Source organism: Acanthaster planci, linkage group LG10, assembly GCF_054643075.1.
Source record: "Acanthaster planci isolate LZ-2023a linkage group LG10, COTS_SCS, whole genome shotgun sequence".
NCBI lineage: Eukaryota > Metazoa > Echinodermata > Asteroidea > Valvatida > Acanthasteridae > Acanthaster > Acanthaster planci.
This window is the reverse complement of record NC_141786.1, coordinates 4,271,286-4,289,904: the sequence shown is the minus strand read 5'-3', so window position 1 is coordinate 4,289,904 and position 18,619 is coordinate 4,271,286. Positions and strand designations below refer to the sequence as shown.

The 18,619-nt window shown below is 41.9% G+C and overlaps 1 protein-coding gene and 1 long non-coding RNA gene across 2 annotated transcripts; one reads left to right on the top strand and one right to left on the bottom strand.

Annotated features, from left to right (window-relative positions):
* The first annotated feature begins 162 nt into the window (after positions 1 to 162).
* Positions 163 to 3,805, top strand: LOC147797605 (uncharacterized). Its single transcript, XR_015426891.1, has 2 exons — positions 163 to 625; positions 2,161 to 3,805. It is a non-coding gene; the product is annotated as an uncharacterized LOC147797605 (long non-coding RNA).
* On the bottom strand, positions 739 to 18,380 carry haus5 (HAUS augmin like complex subunit 5). The gene is made up of 17 exons (XM_022248413.2): positions 18,295 to 18,380; positions 15,929 to 16,070; positions 14,908 to 15,003; positions 13,645 to 13,832; positions 12,981 to 13,140; positions 12,460 to 12,547; positions 11,759 to 11,844; positions 11,098 to 11,262; positions 9,794 to 9,875; positions 9,106 to 9,263; positions 8,141 to 8,303; positions 7,565 to 7,645; positions 7,188 to 7,333; positions 6,566 to 6,683; positions 5,440 to 5,584; positions 4,127 to 4,259; positions 739 to 2,364 (listed from the first exon to the last, which is right to left on the bottom strand). The coding sequence occupies exons 2-17, from the start codon at positions 16,051 to 16,053 to the stop codon at positions 2,247 to 2,249; spliced, it is 2,052 nt and encodes a 683-aa protein (XP_022104105.2). The 5' UTR covers positions 16,054 to 16,070; positions 18,295 to 18,380; the 3' UTR covers positions 739 to 2,246.
* Positions 18,381 to 18,619: the final 239 nt, after the last annotated feature.

Genomic DNA, 18,619 nt, shown 5'->3' with positions numbered 1-18,619 from the left:
AGGAATCTGGGGAATTCCTTTCAGACATCTTAGGGGGGGGGATGTGTTAAGTAACAATAGTCTGGAATGTGTATAAGGATTGGACATGTTGGGGGAGGTACCCCTCGGTCTCATTTCTTGCTGGGTATAAAAGAGTTCCTTATTGTGGGAGCTAACGCTCGATTGACGAAGTCTAGTCCCAGAGTCCTCCCATTAAGAGCGCCATCTACAAGTGTATTAGTTGCGAATTACGCGTGACGGAGCGTTGAGGAGTAAGCTAGCTACCATTTTTTGTTGTTGCACATAATGCATCCAAGGATTGTTTATTTCTGAGTCGCGTATTGTTTTAATTACGTTACGAAGCACTAGGCCAATCGCGTCAGACCTTCTGGTGCCCTACAACCCATACAACGGTGTTTATTAGACCGAGATGGTATAGAAGATTTCCATGGCGGCCATCTTGCAGGCTCGTGCTTTTGTCCCACACGGTAGGCACAAAGGAGGTTTCCGTGTGGAACAAATTAAGAAACTGCCCTGCAAGATGGCTACCACGCAAAGCCTCTGTACTTCCATCCCAACGGACGGGATTCTCAGCCGCTCAGGGACCTTACGGTTCGTGCCGACGCCATGCTCTGAGGAACATAAGGTAAATGCTACCAGCAGGATGTCAGCTCTCTGTTATATGTTGGTTTGGGTTGTTGTACAAGTGCTTTCGAGGAATTTTAAACTCAGAGCTGATGAAAAACAAATTAAGCAGAATAAAATTTCGGTATCTGTACTATATTATAGTTTGTTTGATTTCATTTTGCTTTTCTAAATCATAATTAAGTTTTATTTTCAAACACGGTTGTTATAAAATCTCTACCAAACTATCCAGGATTCAACTTCCACATTCTCCATTACAGAACGAAAAAAAAAACTCTTCTCTGTAGCCAACCTTTCTTTGTCTGCCTGTAACCTGTGCCGCATGCTCACAGGTGCAACCAAACTATCAACCTTCAAATGTTCAAGCCATTCTGTGTACATCTCACTGATACCGTACGGAGTCGTCCATTATTCCTATTTCTTTAGCACAGTGATAGTTCAAGCAATATTTACTGTCATATTTTAAGCAAAAAGCTGTTAACGGAGCAAATTGCATGTACTCATCCAAACAATCCTGACCAACATTACTCATAAAACTGATAGTCTGCAGTTTGTTTAAAAGAAATTAGCCCAATAAGCCTTTTGAAAGTTATATTTGAATGAAATCTGATACACTGAGTTCTTTAAATTCACATGAACATAACAATTGGAATTCTCCATACTAAAGCCACTGCTGCTATACCTAGTGATTCGGGGCAAGCTTTTGCTTAGTTACGTAAGAGACGCCTTGCAACAATACATTGTTCTCTATGGATAAGAATGGCACAAAGGAACCAGTCCATTCCAGAGATGGTGGTCGCTATGTGAAAGCTTGCCCCGAATCACGAGGTATAGTAACAGTGTCTTTAGTCTGGGAAATTCGAATTGTTACGTTTCTATGCTATCATATAACTCAGGGTACCAGATTTTATTCAAATTCAACTCGCAAGCCTCTGGTCTAGACTGAGCCAACGTAGTTTGCGTTACTTGTATGGAACCTTATACAGCTCAGCAACTGACATCGTACTGATGTTAAAAAGCACGGCTTGCAAGCGGGCATACAAGACCTGTTCACACACGGTGTAAAAGCAAAGGAAAACCGCTGATGTCAATGCAAGCAATTAGCACTGAAATATAAATCTATAAGTGTACACGTCAGCTGGGGCCGTGGTGAACCGGAAATGTTTGAGGCAACGGGTAGTCTCATTAATCCATGTGACATAATATACAATGTCCATTATCAAGAAAGACCACAAGCGCCATGCACTGTATTTACATAGTAGACCAGCCTTTAAGGCTTTATAAATAGCAAGAAGTTGGAGAAAAATGTAAAGTCAACGCCCAATACCGCATGAAAATGATCGTGACAAACATGGCACGGTGGTGACCGCTTGCCATGAAGAATTCTTTTTTTTTTTTTTAAATAAAACCAAACCTTGCTCTGAAGTTTACCGAGCGCAGTGTATGATTACTTGATTGCAAGCCAAACACTTGCCTATGGTAATCTAAGGGATGCTGTGTGACCATGTGACCGTCTTTTTATCTGACCCTATCAAGGTGGCTATTCTACAAGGAGCCTTTATGTGCAGACCAATGCCGCATTCCAAAACATGACCCTACTGTCCAGTGCGGACTTGAAGCCACTAGACTCCCAGCTGCCGCAGTCTGGTTACGGCCACTGTCCATTTGTCCAGCCACTGCTGCAAAGTGAGGTCATCCAGTCTGACCCAAGGAGTAAGATGCTGAGCTGGCTGCTCCCACCTGTCAATAATATCAAGAGCAATATCGATATTCAGTGGAAAAACAAAGACTGCAACTGCATTTGAACCCAAGACCCTTGAAGCACTGCACTTGTGTTCAACCAACTCTCACAGGCCCTACACAGGTAGTCTACATATTTGTCAAAGACTTTTTTAATGAAATGCACGTCAAGAGATGAATGTAACGTATATTGGATAAAAAATTTCAACATTTTTAAGGAGCCTTAAAAATGAAAGTTGGCAGAATGCTTAATGTGTGTTCAATTTTACGATTAGTGATTTGGTGATTCACGATACAGTACGCCACCAAGAGGTTGTCACAAAGGCTACATGTTGTAGTGCATTGTGGGAAATAGTCAACAACTTCTATTTTCCGGCTATGCACAGGGAACTTGAATATTGCTGATGAAGATTTATAAGTGTATTTCTAGCATCAGTTTTATGTAATCCTTTCTTCTTTACATTCCATGGAATGCCCCAACCTGTCACAAATTTCCTAAAGTTGTCTGCTGTCGTGCATGCCATGCTCAAATGCAAATTGTAGCAAGTTAATAATAATATGAGCATTTATAAAGGGAACAAATCCACCTGAGAAATAGGTGCTCATGGCACTACAAAAGTAAAAGTAAATTAATTGCAGTTATGTACAGGGGAAAAAAATTAGATTTGCTTACAAGCTAGTGCCATAAGCGAAGTTATAAAAGTATCTATTGATTGCCGTTTTGAAAGAGCTGAGAGATATGCTGGATGTTCAAGGGGAGACTATTCCATAGACGTGGGGCAGCAATACCCAAAGATCTGTGTCCCCAGGATCAGTATGATCTCGGTACTGCCAGAAGATGCTGGTTAGCAGACCGGAGACCTGAACAACCGGAATCGTATGGACACAGGAGCGTTGACAGATATGGGGAGAAGTACTATGTAGTGAGCGATACATTAGAAGCATTTGTTGTACATGATTCTATATTTGATGGGAAGCCAGGGCAGATGCTGAAGGGTGGCAGTTATATGTGAGAAGTGTTTGGTTCGTGTAATAAGGCGTACAGCACAATTTTGTTTACGCAGCAGTTGTATGAGTCAGCAGTTGAGTCGGCAGTTGAGTCAACAGTTGAGTCAGCAGTTGAGTCAACAGCTGAGTCAGCAGTTGAGTCAACAGTTGAGTCAACAGTTGAGTCAACAGTTGAGTCAACAGTTGAGTCAACAGCCGAGTCAGCTGTTGTTAATGCAGTTGTTGATGAATTAGCACTTAGCTTGTTTTTGTCAACCATAACCTTGAAAAATGGCCTCTCTGTGGCAACCTCATGTTTACACAATGTTGATTTACCAATTGCCCAGATTGGAATTCAGTTTGTAAAGCCTGGTAAACTGGAGAACAAAGAATTGGTGGCAAGAAAATAACTTTGCAAAGCAAAATACAGACAAGCCCATAACATTAGTAACTAGTTCTGGAGAAGAAGGAATCTCACTCCTTTTGTACAACAGTAACTGTAGGACCAAAACTATCCAAGGACATTCAAGTACCCAAGGAAATCTTGTTTGTTGCTAGTCACACATACAGGCCTGCAACTTGGACATTGGAAAAAACAAGGAAATTCCAATCTTTACAAGACTTGATACAATTTTAGATGGCATGAATGTGAAGTGAAAACGAGGAAATCAGCTGATCCCAGGAAAAGTTGCATGCTACAGAGATACCTACATTTCCGGTTACCGGTCTGAATAGTCCACCATATGGCATTAGTTTAGTTGTATCATTCTCTTACCAAGCTGTGAGAGCATCCTTGACAGAAATGCAAGAGGCCAAGGTGTCCGTGGACTCACTAAGTCTGGTTTGTAGCACTGGGAGGACTTGCCGTAGCTGCTCCTCATCATGAGAGCTGACCTCCTTTGTCAGGGCTAAAAAAAACCAGCAAGGAATTAGGATTCTTTTTTGCTTACTAAGCTGTCTCGATTGGGAACTGACTTCAAACATTCTGCAGAATTGAAATGTCTTAAGATATGACAAAAACTGACACAGATTACTACACAAGTGGTTAGGATTGTGCAGACTTTAGGCTTCTTGTCTGTCTCCTAGGAATGACTTCCAACATGACCAAGTGATGAGGGTTTTGCAAGAAATTAAATGCAAAATGTTCTCAGATATACTTTCAGGAGGGACCAATCAACATGCTTGTTGTATTATCATCACTAGATTACCAGAAAGGATTCTGATGAATTCTTTTTTTTTTCTCAGATACCTCACACATCTTGTTATTAAAATGACAAAGTACGAGCTAGGATTCTGTACACCACAGACAGCACGTCAGTGGCTGTTCACACCGCAAACAAAAACTGGCTTGTAGGAGGTGTTTCAAGGAAGCAACCTCTAAATTATTTCTACCAATACTCTTGATCAAAGCTAAAGATATCCCTCATCGTGAGAGTATTATAAACAATACTCCATTTTAAGTCATTGAAACGTTACATTGAGAATGAGATATTTAGGTCTAAAATGGTGAATACGTCTTCTTCATCTCAACGTCAAGATACAAGAAACATGGGCTAAGATAGCAATGAGAGGTAAGAAATTGGGCCAGGAGTGGCCTGGCAGTTTTAACAATAAGCAGGAGGAGAAAGGCAAGATACTGCCACTCTAGAAGGCCTCATAAGGTAGGGGTTGGGTCAGTGATAGAGGTCTTAAGATCTCTCGTGGTCTCAGTCTTGTTCTCAGTCTCAACTTAAACAAGTCTCTGTCTCAAAAGGTCTGATCTCATTATCGGTCTCAAAAAGCAAACTCTTTGTCTCAACCTGGCAAGCCAAGGTCTCAGTTTTGTACTGCATCCGAATCTGTTGCCTAGAGCTAGGTCTTGGTCTCCACTTCATTGGAGATATGCGGAGAAAGCACAGACAACAGACTTAATAGCTGTTCGGACACGGCCTTAGTCTCAGTTTTGTAGCTGATGACTGAAGGTCTTGATTGAAGGTCTTGACCACAACGCTGGTTGGGGTTAATTTAAGTGAAGAGTCTGCCCAGTGCAAATCATCATTAACAATTTACATTCCTTGTTTTGCAAAAAGAGTTCAGTTTACCCAGTACCTGAGATATTTTGAATGGTTGCTCGATCATCAGTGTGGGTTTCCGCCATGGACGTATGGAGTAGATGTTTGGAGTCTAGCAGTGTCTGTACTGCCGTTATTTCACATTTCAGCTGAACGGCATGTGGTAGCAAAGTCTCCGGAGCCTGTAAACGCAAGGAGGGCAAAAGTGAAATTCCGTTTACTATTAGGAGTGAATGAAAGTGGGTGACACAATTCATGTAAGACGAAACCACTTCTACAAGCAACTAGATTATCTCTCAATTAAAAGATATCGAAGCGGTACACTTTCCGTAGAAGTCTTGTATCAGCACCTTGACGCTTTCAATATTATTGCTTTTTCTCAGGTTTGTCTCTGAAATCAACGCTGCCTCTAGGCCTCCGTTTCAGTCTTTGGACCGATAGCATACTGTTAGAAGTTCCCATAGTGAAATATAAGTTATAATACTATAATATACTGTATACTTACACTTTATATTATTATATAACATATAACTGAACTGACAACTTTCAAATTAGGGGGCTACAAACAGGCAAAGTCTGAGACATACAGGTAGATAAAGCTAATGACTGGAAAACCTTTTGAACTATTACAAGTAAGTGCTTCTAAAAGTTGGTAGTTAACAAACTCCTTCAGGGTTCCTGCACCTTAAGGACAATTCAATTCCGTAACGTTTCCTTGACTTTTCTGTGACCAAATTATGAAAATCCATGATCCAATAATGCAATTTCTTGGACTATTCGGACTTTTAAAGTTGCAAATAAAATCACACAATTTGTGCACTAATTTCTGATGATTCAAATCACACACAGTGTTTGAAAAATTCCCAGACTTTTCCATGACTTTAGTCATTTTGACAAAATTCAATGACTTTTCCGGACCTGGGAAACGAAAGCAAATTTCCATGACTTTCTCATGATTTTTCCAGGCCGCGGGAACCATGTCCTCAATAGAAGTATATGGTGCTACAAAATTGAATTCACAAATCACCACAAGTACTATAAATGTAAGTCATTCAGTCGTAAGTCAACTCTTTGAGTTTGGCATCCTTTTGTCACTGTTATTCATACAAATTCTGCCTTGTGAACTGACTTACAAATCGACTCACTGTTGACAAGTTCTGTACCTTGTAAGGTGGATACTTCAAGAGCTGAAGGACCTCTGTGATAGCCCCGCCTCCACTGCTCTGTGATTGGCCACTGAATCGGTTGATTGACAGCTGGCTCACCGGAATGCTCTGTCCACTGTGTAACCATCACAATGGAATTTCAATACTTTTATACAACAGGTATCAGAAATCACCATCTTCCTTCTTTACAGTAGAAGGCCATTTTCTCTTTTGATGCAGTGCTAAATAAAATGTTTGCCAGTTCCTCAGAGTAAAACCAAAGTTTGTGAATATTCAAAATTTACAAATAATAACGACTGACAGTCGAGACCCAGCAGTGAGTTCAAACTTTGTTTTAAATCAGTTTGTAAAAACCTTCCCCTCCAGAGTCCCGAGGAGAATACGTCACAAGCAAACTCTATGTGTAAAAAGGCATTAGCGTGAGAACCAGCACATGAACCAGCACAAGCCTGTTCGCCGCTTGTTTCCAATACACTTCCCAGTCCAAATGACATCATATTTCAGTAAAATGCATGTATGTCATACTTTGGATAGAATGATAGCCATGAGAATGGCCGGAGTTGAAGCAGTGTTCAGGTAAAAAATTTAGTTCTAAGACCAAGCACCCTCTAAATCTCACCTGTCCAACGATACAAGACGTAGCAAGTGCAACGGAAGCTGGGCAAACCGCTCTACCTCCTCCGTCACCCCATTCTTCATCTGGGTTGCCGTGGCGACAGTGCCCGCCTCATGACTGCACAGTGAAGACTGCATGTACATCAGATTCTGTTGCCGAGGAAACAGAAGACGAACGAGTCAAAGTGGCTACCTTTCTCTCCTGTCAGGTTTTCACACTCTTTGCATCAAATCAAATCATATCTCAACAGGACAGACCAAAGACCAATTATACATAGTGAATCACGCTACGTACACGTGTGATGCAATCTGAAACGAGAAACTTCAAACGTTCACTTTGACAGAAATTCCAGGCTGATGGGCAACTTGAGCTTTACTCACCTCTCTCCGGAGAATCTCCAGCTTCTTCTTGGCTTCCGAGTTCTGCCTCACCAACACTCGGATCAGGTCCTGTTTCTTCTCCTTGCATCATGACACAAAATCAAAGAACACATGTCACAGATAGATAGACACATTGTACCAGGGGTGGCCAAAAATACAGGTTCTGTAACGAGCTTTTATAAAGTGTTTTTGAGTAAGTTTGGAAATACTTTGGGCATGATACTTGGTGCCGATAGAAGACTGAAATAAATGCCCTGTAGACCCCGCCAAAGAATGACTACAGTGCAGAACATTGGCAATAGAGGAAATGAAAGGAAATGAGAGGAGAGAAAAATCTGAAATCCTAATAAAGCAGGAAATATATCACGGCGGACACTAAAACATCGCTGTCAAAACTATTCACATTCAAGAATTGAGTAGACCATTTTGTTGGTAAAAGTTGTTGCTGAAATAACACTTTCCAATTTATGTTGCAAATCCGAGAACATTCCCAGCTGTGTCAGCGGCATTTTCCAGCTTGTAGAAAATGAGGAATGCAGCAGAACGGAGGACACGTCCCAAGCCTGTTTTACTCACAGTCAACTTCTTGAAGTCTTGAATCTGCTGGTACTTGCTGTACAGGTTATCCTTCTCCTTAGAGGCCTTGGAGGCCCACTCCTGAAGCTCCTTGCAGGAATCCCGAAGCTGCTCAAGAGCGGCTGTGGAGGAGACTAACTCCAACTCGGCAGAAAACAAAGTCCTAGCATGTATTTCAAGCAGAGAACACAAACTCAAAGACAGCAATAAGGTGTGTGTCTGCAACATACACGAAGATCGATAAAGTCAAACGATGTCTTTCACAGTCTTAAACCTTATCAGCACTTGTGCTCTACGACATCATCCAAATACTTTTATCGTGATTTTTTTATCTTATTTAAGTTTTAATTTTATGGGGGTTAATCATCCTTAAAGCCCTGAATCTGAATTACAAAGGATGCTACGACAGGGTAAAGCCAAAGTCATGTAAAGATGCCTTAGTCGCCAAGTGATCTGACCGACCATGGAGTACAACCAGAGATTGACAATTTTGATATGGAGGGTAAAAACTGAAGGTCCAGGATAAAATGGTCCATTTCAAAGGGTAAAGCCGAGTGGAATGGAACTTCCATCTGTCATTAAACGTAATTATTTTTCCCACTGCATAAATGTGGCATACTCATTATTTAGTTTTAAACAATGCCTGAATAAACCTAAAATACATCCCTGCATCATCTACAAGTTCAAAAACAGCGTGACAGCAAAAATGGAACTTTCATTTACCAGTAGAATGGAACCTCTGTTTTAGTGGTGCAGTGTACTCCACATTATTAAAGACGAATAATTCAATGACACGTAATCAATGATCCACCACTGGGATGATGGGGATTTAATCAGGCGTTGTATAGTCACGTGATCAACCATCTACAAATAAAATGATGAGCCTTTTTTTCAGGCATTGTGCAAATAGCTCAGCGTCTTAACATTCCTGATGCAAAAACTTAAGGGGTTAGTGTAGACCCTACCTGGCCATTTCCAAGGCTCCCGGCTGATTGGACAGTGATATCTCCAGTTTCCTGTGGACCTGAGAGACTAACTGGGCTAGTCTCTTATCCAGCCGCCAGGCCGTGTTCCGACTCTGCTCTGTGACCATGAACGTCCGCATGTGGGCCAGCTGTTTCTCCTAAAAAGTGAAGATGACCGGAACAAGTGGCTTTGTTTAAATCCACGTAAAGAACAGGAAGGTATTCGTAATGGTCTGCAGCATGACTGTGAAACAAGTAAACAGAAAACTGTGGTTTCCACTCAGATCCAGTGGTCGTCAAAACATTTCAACTGCTTTATCTAAACTGTTCAGTGGAAAGGAATGCTTCATTGTAGGTCCCTGCTAGTCCCCTCAAGTCCCTGCTAGTCCATCAAATGTCCATCGCATGTCATCCAGTCTGCTTTTGTTATGGGGGATATGCACAAAAGGTCTACTCATGTGCATCCCGATGGAACAAAAAACTGACCGGAAGATGGCCGTCGTGCAGAACCTCTTTTCAGATGAAATGAACAAAAGGTATTCCCTTGTCATTGTCCAACTATTTACTCATGAACGGTCTTAAGAGACTTGGGAAAGGATTTGTGGTACTACGCCTAGTTAAGGTTGTACAGCTGATTGATACTTAAGCTCAGCTCAGTGGGATCTTTCCATAATCAGACTTTGCTTACCTCAATGAGCTGGTGGACACTCAGCATGAGGTCTGGTGCTGTGGAGGCATCTTCCAACAGACCGCTGCTACCATGCTTAAACCTGGGCACAACAACCAGATTTAAATGATTGAACTGTTTCACTTATATCACCTAACAAAAGGTCAACCGACGATAGATTTAACGTCAGTCTCCTGACGGTGGACAGAGCATACTGTCCGAAACGTTGAGTACCACCGGTTCTCTTCAGAACCTCGCATACTCAAAAAAGAGCTATATCCCCAATGCTGTCTAGTCTACTTGCTACCTCCACCATGAAAAGCTTCAAATTTCATCTGATTTAACTGATTGAATTGTTTTACTGATATCACCGAACTAAAAAGTCAGTAGACAACAGAGGGTGTGAGCTACAGTATCAAGAAGTATTTAGAAGTTTATGACAAAGGGAAGATGTTTCTTCGCCTCTCTATTCACAAGCAAATGAATAGCATTAAATGCTGGATGAGCAAAAGGATTCAGGAGACAGATCTCAGATGCAGTGCCACGTGTGGAAAACATTCATGAATGCCTCACAGAGCTGGTCAAGGGGAAGAGTAAATCTGGACTATATTGTAAAGTGGGCACTTTGGGGAAAGACCGTACATGGAATGAACAATGAAGATAAAACTTTACTGAACAAAAACCAACAGGTGCTGAGATCTAAGAAGCCAGGGAGACTCTTTGGATGGGAGTTCAAGGGATGATGCCAAGACCTCTACTACTAAATTAGTTATAAATTGTCTGTGGGTTGAGAAAGAGGTGCACGTCGTTTTCAGTCTTGTAGGTTCAAACTCTGATTTTAAACTCAAATCCTTCCAGATGGACAGATGTGTAGTGTGTAAAATTTCAGGAAATCTTGTAGGATTAGGCAAGATTGAGATCAATCAATACACATAGATTAAATCAAATACACGTAGAGTAGTTAGAGAGGTTTGCGGTAGCACCATGCAAGGGTATCTCTTTTGAGTATGTGTGGTTCTGAAAAGAACTGGAGAACCATACACAAACCTCTCTAACTTGCCACCTTCATCATAAAAAGCTTCAAAGCTCTTTTAAGTAGATTACTTTCAAATCATTCAGCATGGTGAAGCGGGAAACAGAATATAAGATTCATTTTAGAGAGGAAATGCAGAGTTAATGTATACAAGATAGAACTTATTTTAGGCCTTCCTCAAAACACTCGCTTTTGTTTTAGGTGCTAGAATTTTGGCAAAATTTGTTTGACCACCTCAAACATATCGGAACCCCAGGGGAGACCATGATGAGATTGAGAAGACACTCCCTACCTCAGTTGCTCAGCATCTTTTTTCAGGTCGATGCCGTTCGTGATCCGTCTCAGGGAATGAGCGGATTCCTCGCTAATGACCGCCAGCGATCGGATGACCTGATCGGAGGGGTGGTCTGCCAGGACGTTCTCGATACTGGCCCAGGTCCGGTTCTGTCTCTCAGTCCTAGAGGAAGGATTGTGAAGCATTTCAGAAAATAATCGAGGAAACATTTCAAGAAGTTTGTAACAGGCATACATACGTGTGCATCTTTTTGGGTGAGCTGTGTGGTTATGAAAAGAATCAGATACCTTGATGTTTTGAACAGTGCATCTCTTTTCACATCAATCTCAACCGTGGCCACCCCCTGCCAACCACTTTTCCCACTCCTGCTGAACATGCACTCACTTTCCCTGGAGTGGAGTGAAACACCTGCTGTCTAGGTGAGCTAGAGACACAAATTGCTGGCTGCTTATTTCACCACGCTTTAAACTGAGGTTTTTGCGACACGAGCCCAACACCGTGAGATTTGCTTCCAGTTGGGCTCCTCCTTGAAAACCATGCCACTATCCCTACTTCTGCCAAATCCAATAAGACCCTGTGTGATTTGTAATCAACTTGGAGGATTAGGGCAACAAGTACACAATCTGCTCATGATTTGAGGCAAGTGTGGCAAACTCACAAAGCTTTGGAGTCGGAACCAAAGTCCCCTTTCAGTAACTGACGAAGGAAAGCTGCTACCTCGGAGCACGACTCACGCACAACTTTCTGAGGACGCAAAATGTGGTAAGCAAACAAAATTCATGATGTTAACTCTTCAATTGTCTTTTATTCAAGCCTCAAAACCACCAAGAGCCCCTAAATGGTGTGGTCATGGTTTAGAAGTTTTTACCAGATTGAGGACAGCATGTCCCAGTCAGCGTTGCACCTAGTTTATATGAGACTTGGTTACTGAGACATCTGTGCAAGAAAGCGGTAGTTACGGGCTCGAGACCCACCTGAGTTTAGTATCTGGAGCAAGCTGGCCAATTCTTCTTCCTAATATCTTAGAGATCACCAAGAGAACATGCTCAATGAAGGAGGAAGTGAAGGACAAAATTCAATGAAAAGATCGTTGCAAAATCTCATTTCAGGTGAATACTCTGTGGCTACACACAGCAAAAAAGATTTTCCGAACGGAAGACACATTAAAACCACTTTATTTTGTTTTTCCTGACCACCATCTCAGATTTGACCAGTTTCCTCCTTCACATCAGAGACATCAATCCATTTGTTTGTGAACGAGAGCCCCGGTATTCTAAACTGAAGTGTTTCGCTACAAAAGCAAAAGATTCACTTCTGCTGGATAGGTTGAAAGCCTGTTGTATTTGCTGGCAAACTTACAGTGCATGCCGATTCCAGACCTGGTGAGAATGTGCCGTTGGCTTTGTTCGAGCCTTGCTTGCTGAATAACAGTGACTGGCCATGCCCACTGTTGCAAAATATCAATGAGATCACATGCATCTCAAGGTGTAAAGCACATTGTGGAGACTATCAGAATACTTCTTTGAACAAAACTAAGCATTCAGAAAACACAAAGTGCACAGCAAACATGCTTACTCTCATGCGAACACCTGACATCCCTAGACAGTTCTGACTACACATAAACATGAGCCAACCAGTTTTTAAAAGCAGTGTTTCGGGTAAAACAAACATTTAATTTAAGTTCACTTAGCTTTTATGCATTCAAATGTAATTTTTACCGCATTAGACAAAGGGTTGAATCCTTACAGAAAGTGGAAAATTTTCCTTCCCTTAAAGTTGTTGATTACTTCTTGAGAATACTTTCCAAATCAGTCTAAAACTTCAAAATAATTGAGCAAACAACACGATACATTTCCATGCTAAGGGAACCGTGGTTTCACCTTTTTATTTCCATGTAATGGTTCAGCTTTCCAGTTATGCGATTGGTGTACTCCTCATACCGAGCCGTGTTGGCCTTGCACTCGGTAGAATGGGCCCCCAGCAATGTCTGTTTGTGCTGGAGGTCGGATATCTCAGAACAGGCGTCTTGGTACTCATGTTCTGGGAATAAGTAAAAAAAGTGGAGAAGTCGAAAAAAGTAGAAGAGACACGGTCTGTCCTGCACAGCGCATTCCTTGGGAAAGGTTGCTCCAGTCTTGAATTGGAAACTGTGGTCTGATAATGAAAAGTGCAATCTTTAAGCACTTAACTCATAGTACCTAATCACTATCAAGTGCCCTGCTCAAGGACATAAGGCCAATGTACATGTAATGACTCATTACAATGCGCAGGTACAATGTGAACAGTTTATCACATTTATGCATGTACATACCAACTGCTGATGTCTCCAGCAGGCTTTACACGGCCTCGATTTGAAGACGTTGTGAATTGTGAGGAAGGTTCTAAGCATTTAAGGACAGCAGCTACACGTTATCACTTTCAGTTTGACTTGACGTTCTTAAAATCTCACATAGAAGGAAAGTGTCATTGTCTTCTGACATGATGGTATAAGAGGTTTGGTGGAAGATTTGATGGGTTTGGTGCAAGGAATCAAGTACACTATACCTGCAGATAGAATTTCCAACTCTAGTCTCCCCAGGTCTCCACTCAGCCGCTTGATGTCCGACTTGGTGCCTTCCAACTGGGCCCTCAACTCCCTCCGTCTCTGCAGTAACTCCGCCCTCTCGTGGGAGTACTTGCTGTCTCCCTTGTACTTCACTTTGTATCCCGTTCCCGACCGGTGTCTAGCTTGTCTGAGAAAGTTCATATTTGTCAAGGAAAACGCTCCCAGTGAGTGGCCTTCTCCAGCGAAAGGGGATCACATGATTTCCACTACCTTGTTACATTCAACCTTTGCAGTGCATTTCCTGAACATCCCTTAGTAAAGAGTGGAATTGTGGTAGACCTTTTCAAACATTTCACAGGTAAATGATATGTACACTACCCTGTTTGTCTGAGCAAAAGCGGATGACATCCATGCACGACATGCACATGATTGGCAGACATGAAGCAGGTGAGGCCCGAGCACCTTTTAGCTGTCAATGCCCCCCCCTCCCGTAAAGGGCCAAAAAATTCAAACACTGAGGCAGTCCAGATTTTAGCCATGTAAAACCACACTGGGGATATTTCAGATAAGCTAACTAAACTAGCTTTATCACACAGATAGCCTGAACAGTGTCCCAAACAGTATTGTACATGTAATTTTGTCCATCATACGTCCACAAGTCCTTTCACAAAGCTAGTCATAAGTAACAGTATGAAAATAATGAAAGAATGCTTTTGTAACGGCTCATTTGAATAGCTTGTGAATTGGCTCAAGAATGAATGACTTATGATGGACTTGTGATGGACTTACAGGGACTTGTGATGGACTTACAGGGAACTGTGATGGACTCAAATACAACACTGGTCCCAAAATCATTTGAAATACGTTCTTGAAATGTTATATCCAATTCAAGTACTATTTTGTCTTCTTACTGTTTTTATAGTGTTGCCTGAGTAGAGTAAAGCAGAGTGTAACAACTCCCAATCACTCAACTTTGCGAGGGGCAGCAGTAGGTGGCAAAGACCTGATTAAGGTTGAGGGAGCCTATGGAGCCTGGGAAAACTACGTACAGTACTGTCCATGAGTGAAGCATAAAGTGTAAGCTAAAGATTAGTTATTTTTCTCATTAATCATTATATCGGTAAAAGTATGTGAAGTTATCAGAACGAAAAATCAGGTCCGCAATTGTGGGAGGTCCTAGGCCTGGCAGGGCTCCGTATTAATCCTCTACAGGTGCAGTGTAAGAGGATTTCTCCAGTGTAACTGTGGTTTATGAAGGATACAGTGCCAGGTTCCCTTTAATCTTTCTTGCAGTCTGGGCTGAGTGCACCCTTGTTATCACAAACTCCCAGATATCCAGCAGACTCCCACGGCAAATCCTGTCAAGTAACAAAAATGACGAAAACAAATGCCAATGATGTTTTCAATTGAGACATGCATTTATAAACACTGAATGCTCAATGCTGTCTAAAGACTGGTAAAAAACACCTGCTCACTCTTACTGAATGGTGCACATGTTCCAATATATACATGTACATGTAGTGCTTATATGCCGATAAAATACACACCAGCGCAGGGCAAAACACCCCATTAAAAACTGACACTTCCCTGAAAAATGTAAATCTCATAAATAATTATCATGGCGACTGTCATTCTGAAACCAAATTAAATCAAAAAGACCCAAAGGCAATTTGTACTGGGCCTCGACAGATCCTGAGCCCAATTAGCTAAAGTCCTTGGCATTTTTGCCAGAAACATTTGAAAAGAAAAGACCCGAATCCCAAGTATGAAGTACTAGTTTTGTGGGAGGGATTATTCTTGGTCTAGTCTGCAAAGGCCTTCACAACCTCCTGGTGGATTTGTAGGATCTGGGGAGGTCAGGCAAGTGTCAGGGCTAACAGGAAACAAGACTACGTACTACATTCTTTTGAATCACCTCTCATCATTACATGTATGTATTTAGCACTGGGCACTATGTACCAAAAATGACAGCCAGCTTTACCAAGTGACATCACGTGTACACACATGTACATGAAAATGGTGAAAAATACATGCATGCACCTTTCGACTGAATGTGCACAAAATTCAGTAGCGCTTTCAAGTACGTGCAATAGATATTTCCCTAAATAGGAATGCAGACGCGCCTAAAATTCCTTCAATGTCGGTGATAATTTACATTGTTGCACTGTGGAAGCAAAAGCAAAGCAAAAGGCTGTCTAATTCCACAGTAGCAGGCTGACACCAGCCAAACTTTCCCGTCCCATCCATGACCAATGGCTCCCTGAGATTCGCCTCTCTTCTTACCCTCTGAGTTCCTGTGTTGTCGGCATGGGTGCATTCACATGTCGCCCCTGGGGCACAAAGTTCATCTCCTCCGTTGCCCATTTGTGGAGGAGGGCCGCGACTTCGCTGCGTCTGTCAGACATCATCCAGGCTTTTCAGATGCCTGCAATTTCAGACAGCAAGAAAAAAAAAAGGTGATGACGAGTAAAATTCCTCCTCACAGATATTAACCATGGTTAAGGCCAGTTTACACTTTTGGCAAAAACTTACAAGTAAACATAACTCCATGAAGAAGGTGGAACAAAAGCTGCCATAGCTGGGAAGCTGGAAATTTGTGTTTATAATATGCTTAGTTATCGGGACGGGTATAAAATGACCTTTGGCTTTGGTTTAATTGGAACCGTTCAGAGCAATCTTGAAACTAGCAAAAACTCATTACAGGCCTACTCCATCCTGAGCTGACTCGCCTTTGACCAAAATCCAGAGGAGAATCAACTCTGGAAGGAGTACACATGTAAATTTACACAAGAGTCAAGACTGAAGAGAAGTAAACACGTCAGCAGCTAGCCCCAACATGCCCAACATGCTCAAGCTACATGTAACTGTAAGTTGGCCACTTTGTTGTCCACCTCAAAAGCCTCATGTAGGCCTACTCCATCCTTTTACGACCTTAAAAACCATACACACCAAAGACAAAATCAAACCTTTTTTAGTCACTTGGTTGGTGTCATGAGAGAAATGATGGACCTTGTTAGAATACACGCAGGCCTACTTACAGGGCTGACTTCACCTAGGATGAGCTAAATGTAGGTATGCACAATCAGAAGAGGACCTGTACACAGACCTACATGTACCCGTAAGCATGGAACTATAAACACTGATAAAAAAGGAGGGCCTACCGGCAGTAGAGGTGCACATCACAGCTCGGGGAATGTCCCTGTTTTGGGGGAGTCCCTTTAATTTGAGACAAAACCACTGAAAGGAGAGACTGTCTCTTTAAAAGGGGACATTTTGTCCCAAGTGGCCTTGGGTCAAAATACATGTATCCACATGCTATTATTAATTTTTTCTGCGATAATTCCATTCACATTTAGGTAATTTATATTGTGTTTTATGAACTTTGTGCCATGTCGCTAGCCTTTTTGTCACGTCCGTCTCGTAAGCCAACTTCCTGTTCCGTCACCATGTTGGATTTTAGCAAGTAAGTGAACAAAGCAAGAGGGAACAAATTGCCTACAACAATAACAATGGCGAACATCCATTCGCCAAATCTTACGCAATGTTTTTGTCATGAATTTGTTCCCCTCTGTTAAATCTTCTGTGCATGCGCATCTGAAACGTGAAAGGCTTATTGCAGATTCCTGCTGGTACAGAGGTAAATGCTTGAAGTAAAGGGTAGTAGAATTATTTTGTTTTAAACGGCAGCCTTTGGCTGTTGTTTACTGCTGAATCCGGGCCTGTGGCAAAAGAAAAGGAACCCCGGGGTATGGCACACCATATGCTACACATGATCAATGTTAGTTAGGCCCGTAAACAGGGGGATTGTACAACCCCAGAACTGTGGGGTCCGACGTCTACCTCGGGAGCAGGGCAGACGTCTGACCCCACAGTTCTGGGGGTAGGGATCGTATACTTGAGGACCTCCATTTTTTTGTCATTTTAATCTTGCAAACCTGGTAAGTTCCCCCTCCCCCAAAACCAAAAAAAAACAAGGTCAATACTCTCTTTATTGTGCTGACTCTAGTTTTTGGAAATCGTTTTTGGTTATCGTAAATTGTGAGAAAGTTACTGATAAACCAGCCAAGCCAATTTGAATCCACCATGTGTAATGTGTTAAAACACTCAGTCATGTTAGTTCAAGCTACTGATACTCCATCCTCTGTATACTGCTTCGTCAAATACGAAGGAGGGACAGTATATACGTACGTGACGTGTACGTAGGGCCCTGTTTATGGGTCTAAACATTGCTTATTCTTCAGTACGTAGCAACAGATTCACTGAGCATGCTGAATCCATGGAATCCCGAGGCCTAGGCTACAGGCTATAGCCACTTGACTTAGTCAACCTGAGTGTCACTGTATGCACTATAAGTTACAGTGCAAGATGAGTAACGCTAGGTCTACCAACCAACCAACCATGCGTACCAATGCCCTCAGAATCAGATGACATGGATGAGTGGTATTTACAATGTAGCCTAGGTACATGTACATGTACTGTGATGTAGCTAGGCCTACACGCTACAGCATGTACAGTGTAGGCATGTAATTGATGAGACTGCCGGTCTGAAGAAATGTGTTTTCTAATTTTTAACGTTAGCTGGTTAGGTGTGTACATGTAGGCCTAGCCTCTCTCATAGTCATACTCAATGGTTTAGCCTGCAAGCCTACCTTCCTCTTTGGAATCGTACATACATGTAATTATCTCGTTCACTTCTACATGAACGTAGGCCTGGGCCTAAGTTACAATGTCTAAAATTACCGCGTAACCAAACCGAAGTCTTGAATTGAGGGCGCGCTGCAAGCCAAGCCAAAGAGCTGAAAGCCACACCCCTGTTCTTATGAGATAGTCTTAACCAACCTTTGTGATTCTTTACAATTTTTTTAATTATGACGAATATAATATATGTACGTGTAATGTACTTTGAGATTTTGTTTTAAAAAGTCATGTTAAAGGTCTTATACATCAAACTAAGGAAAGACTTTTATCATCGCG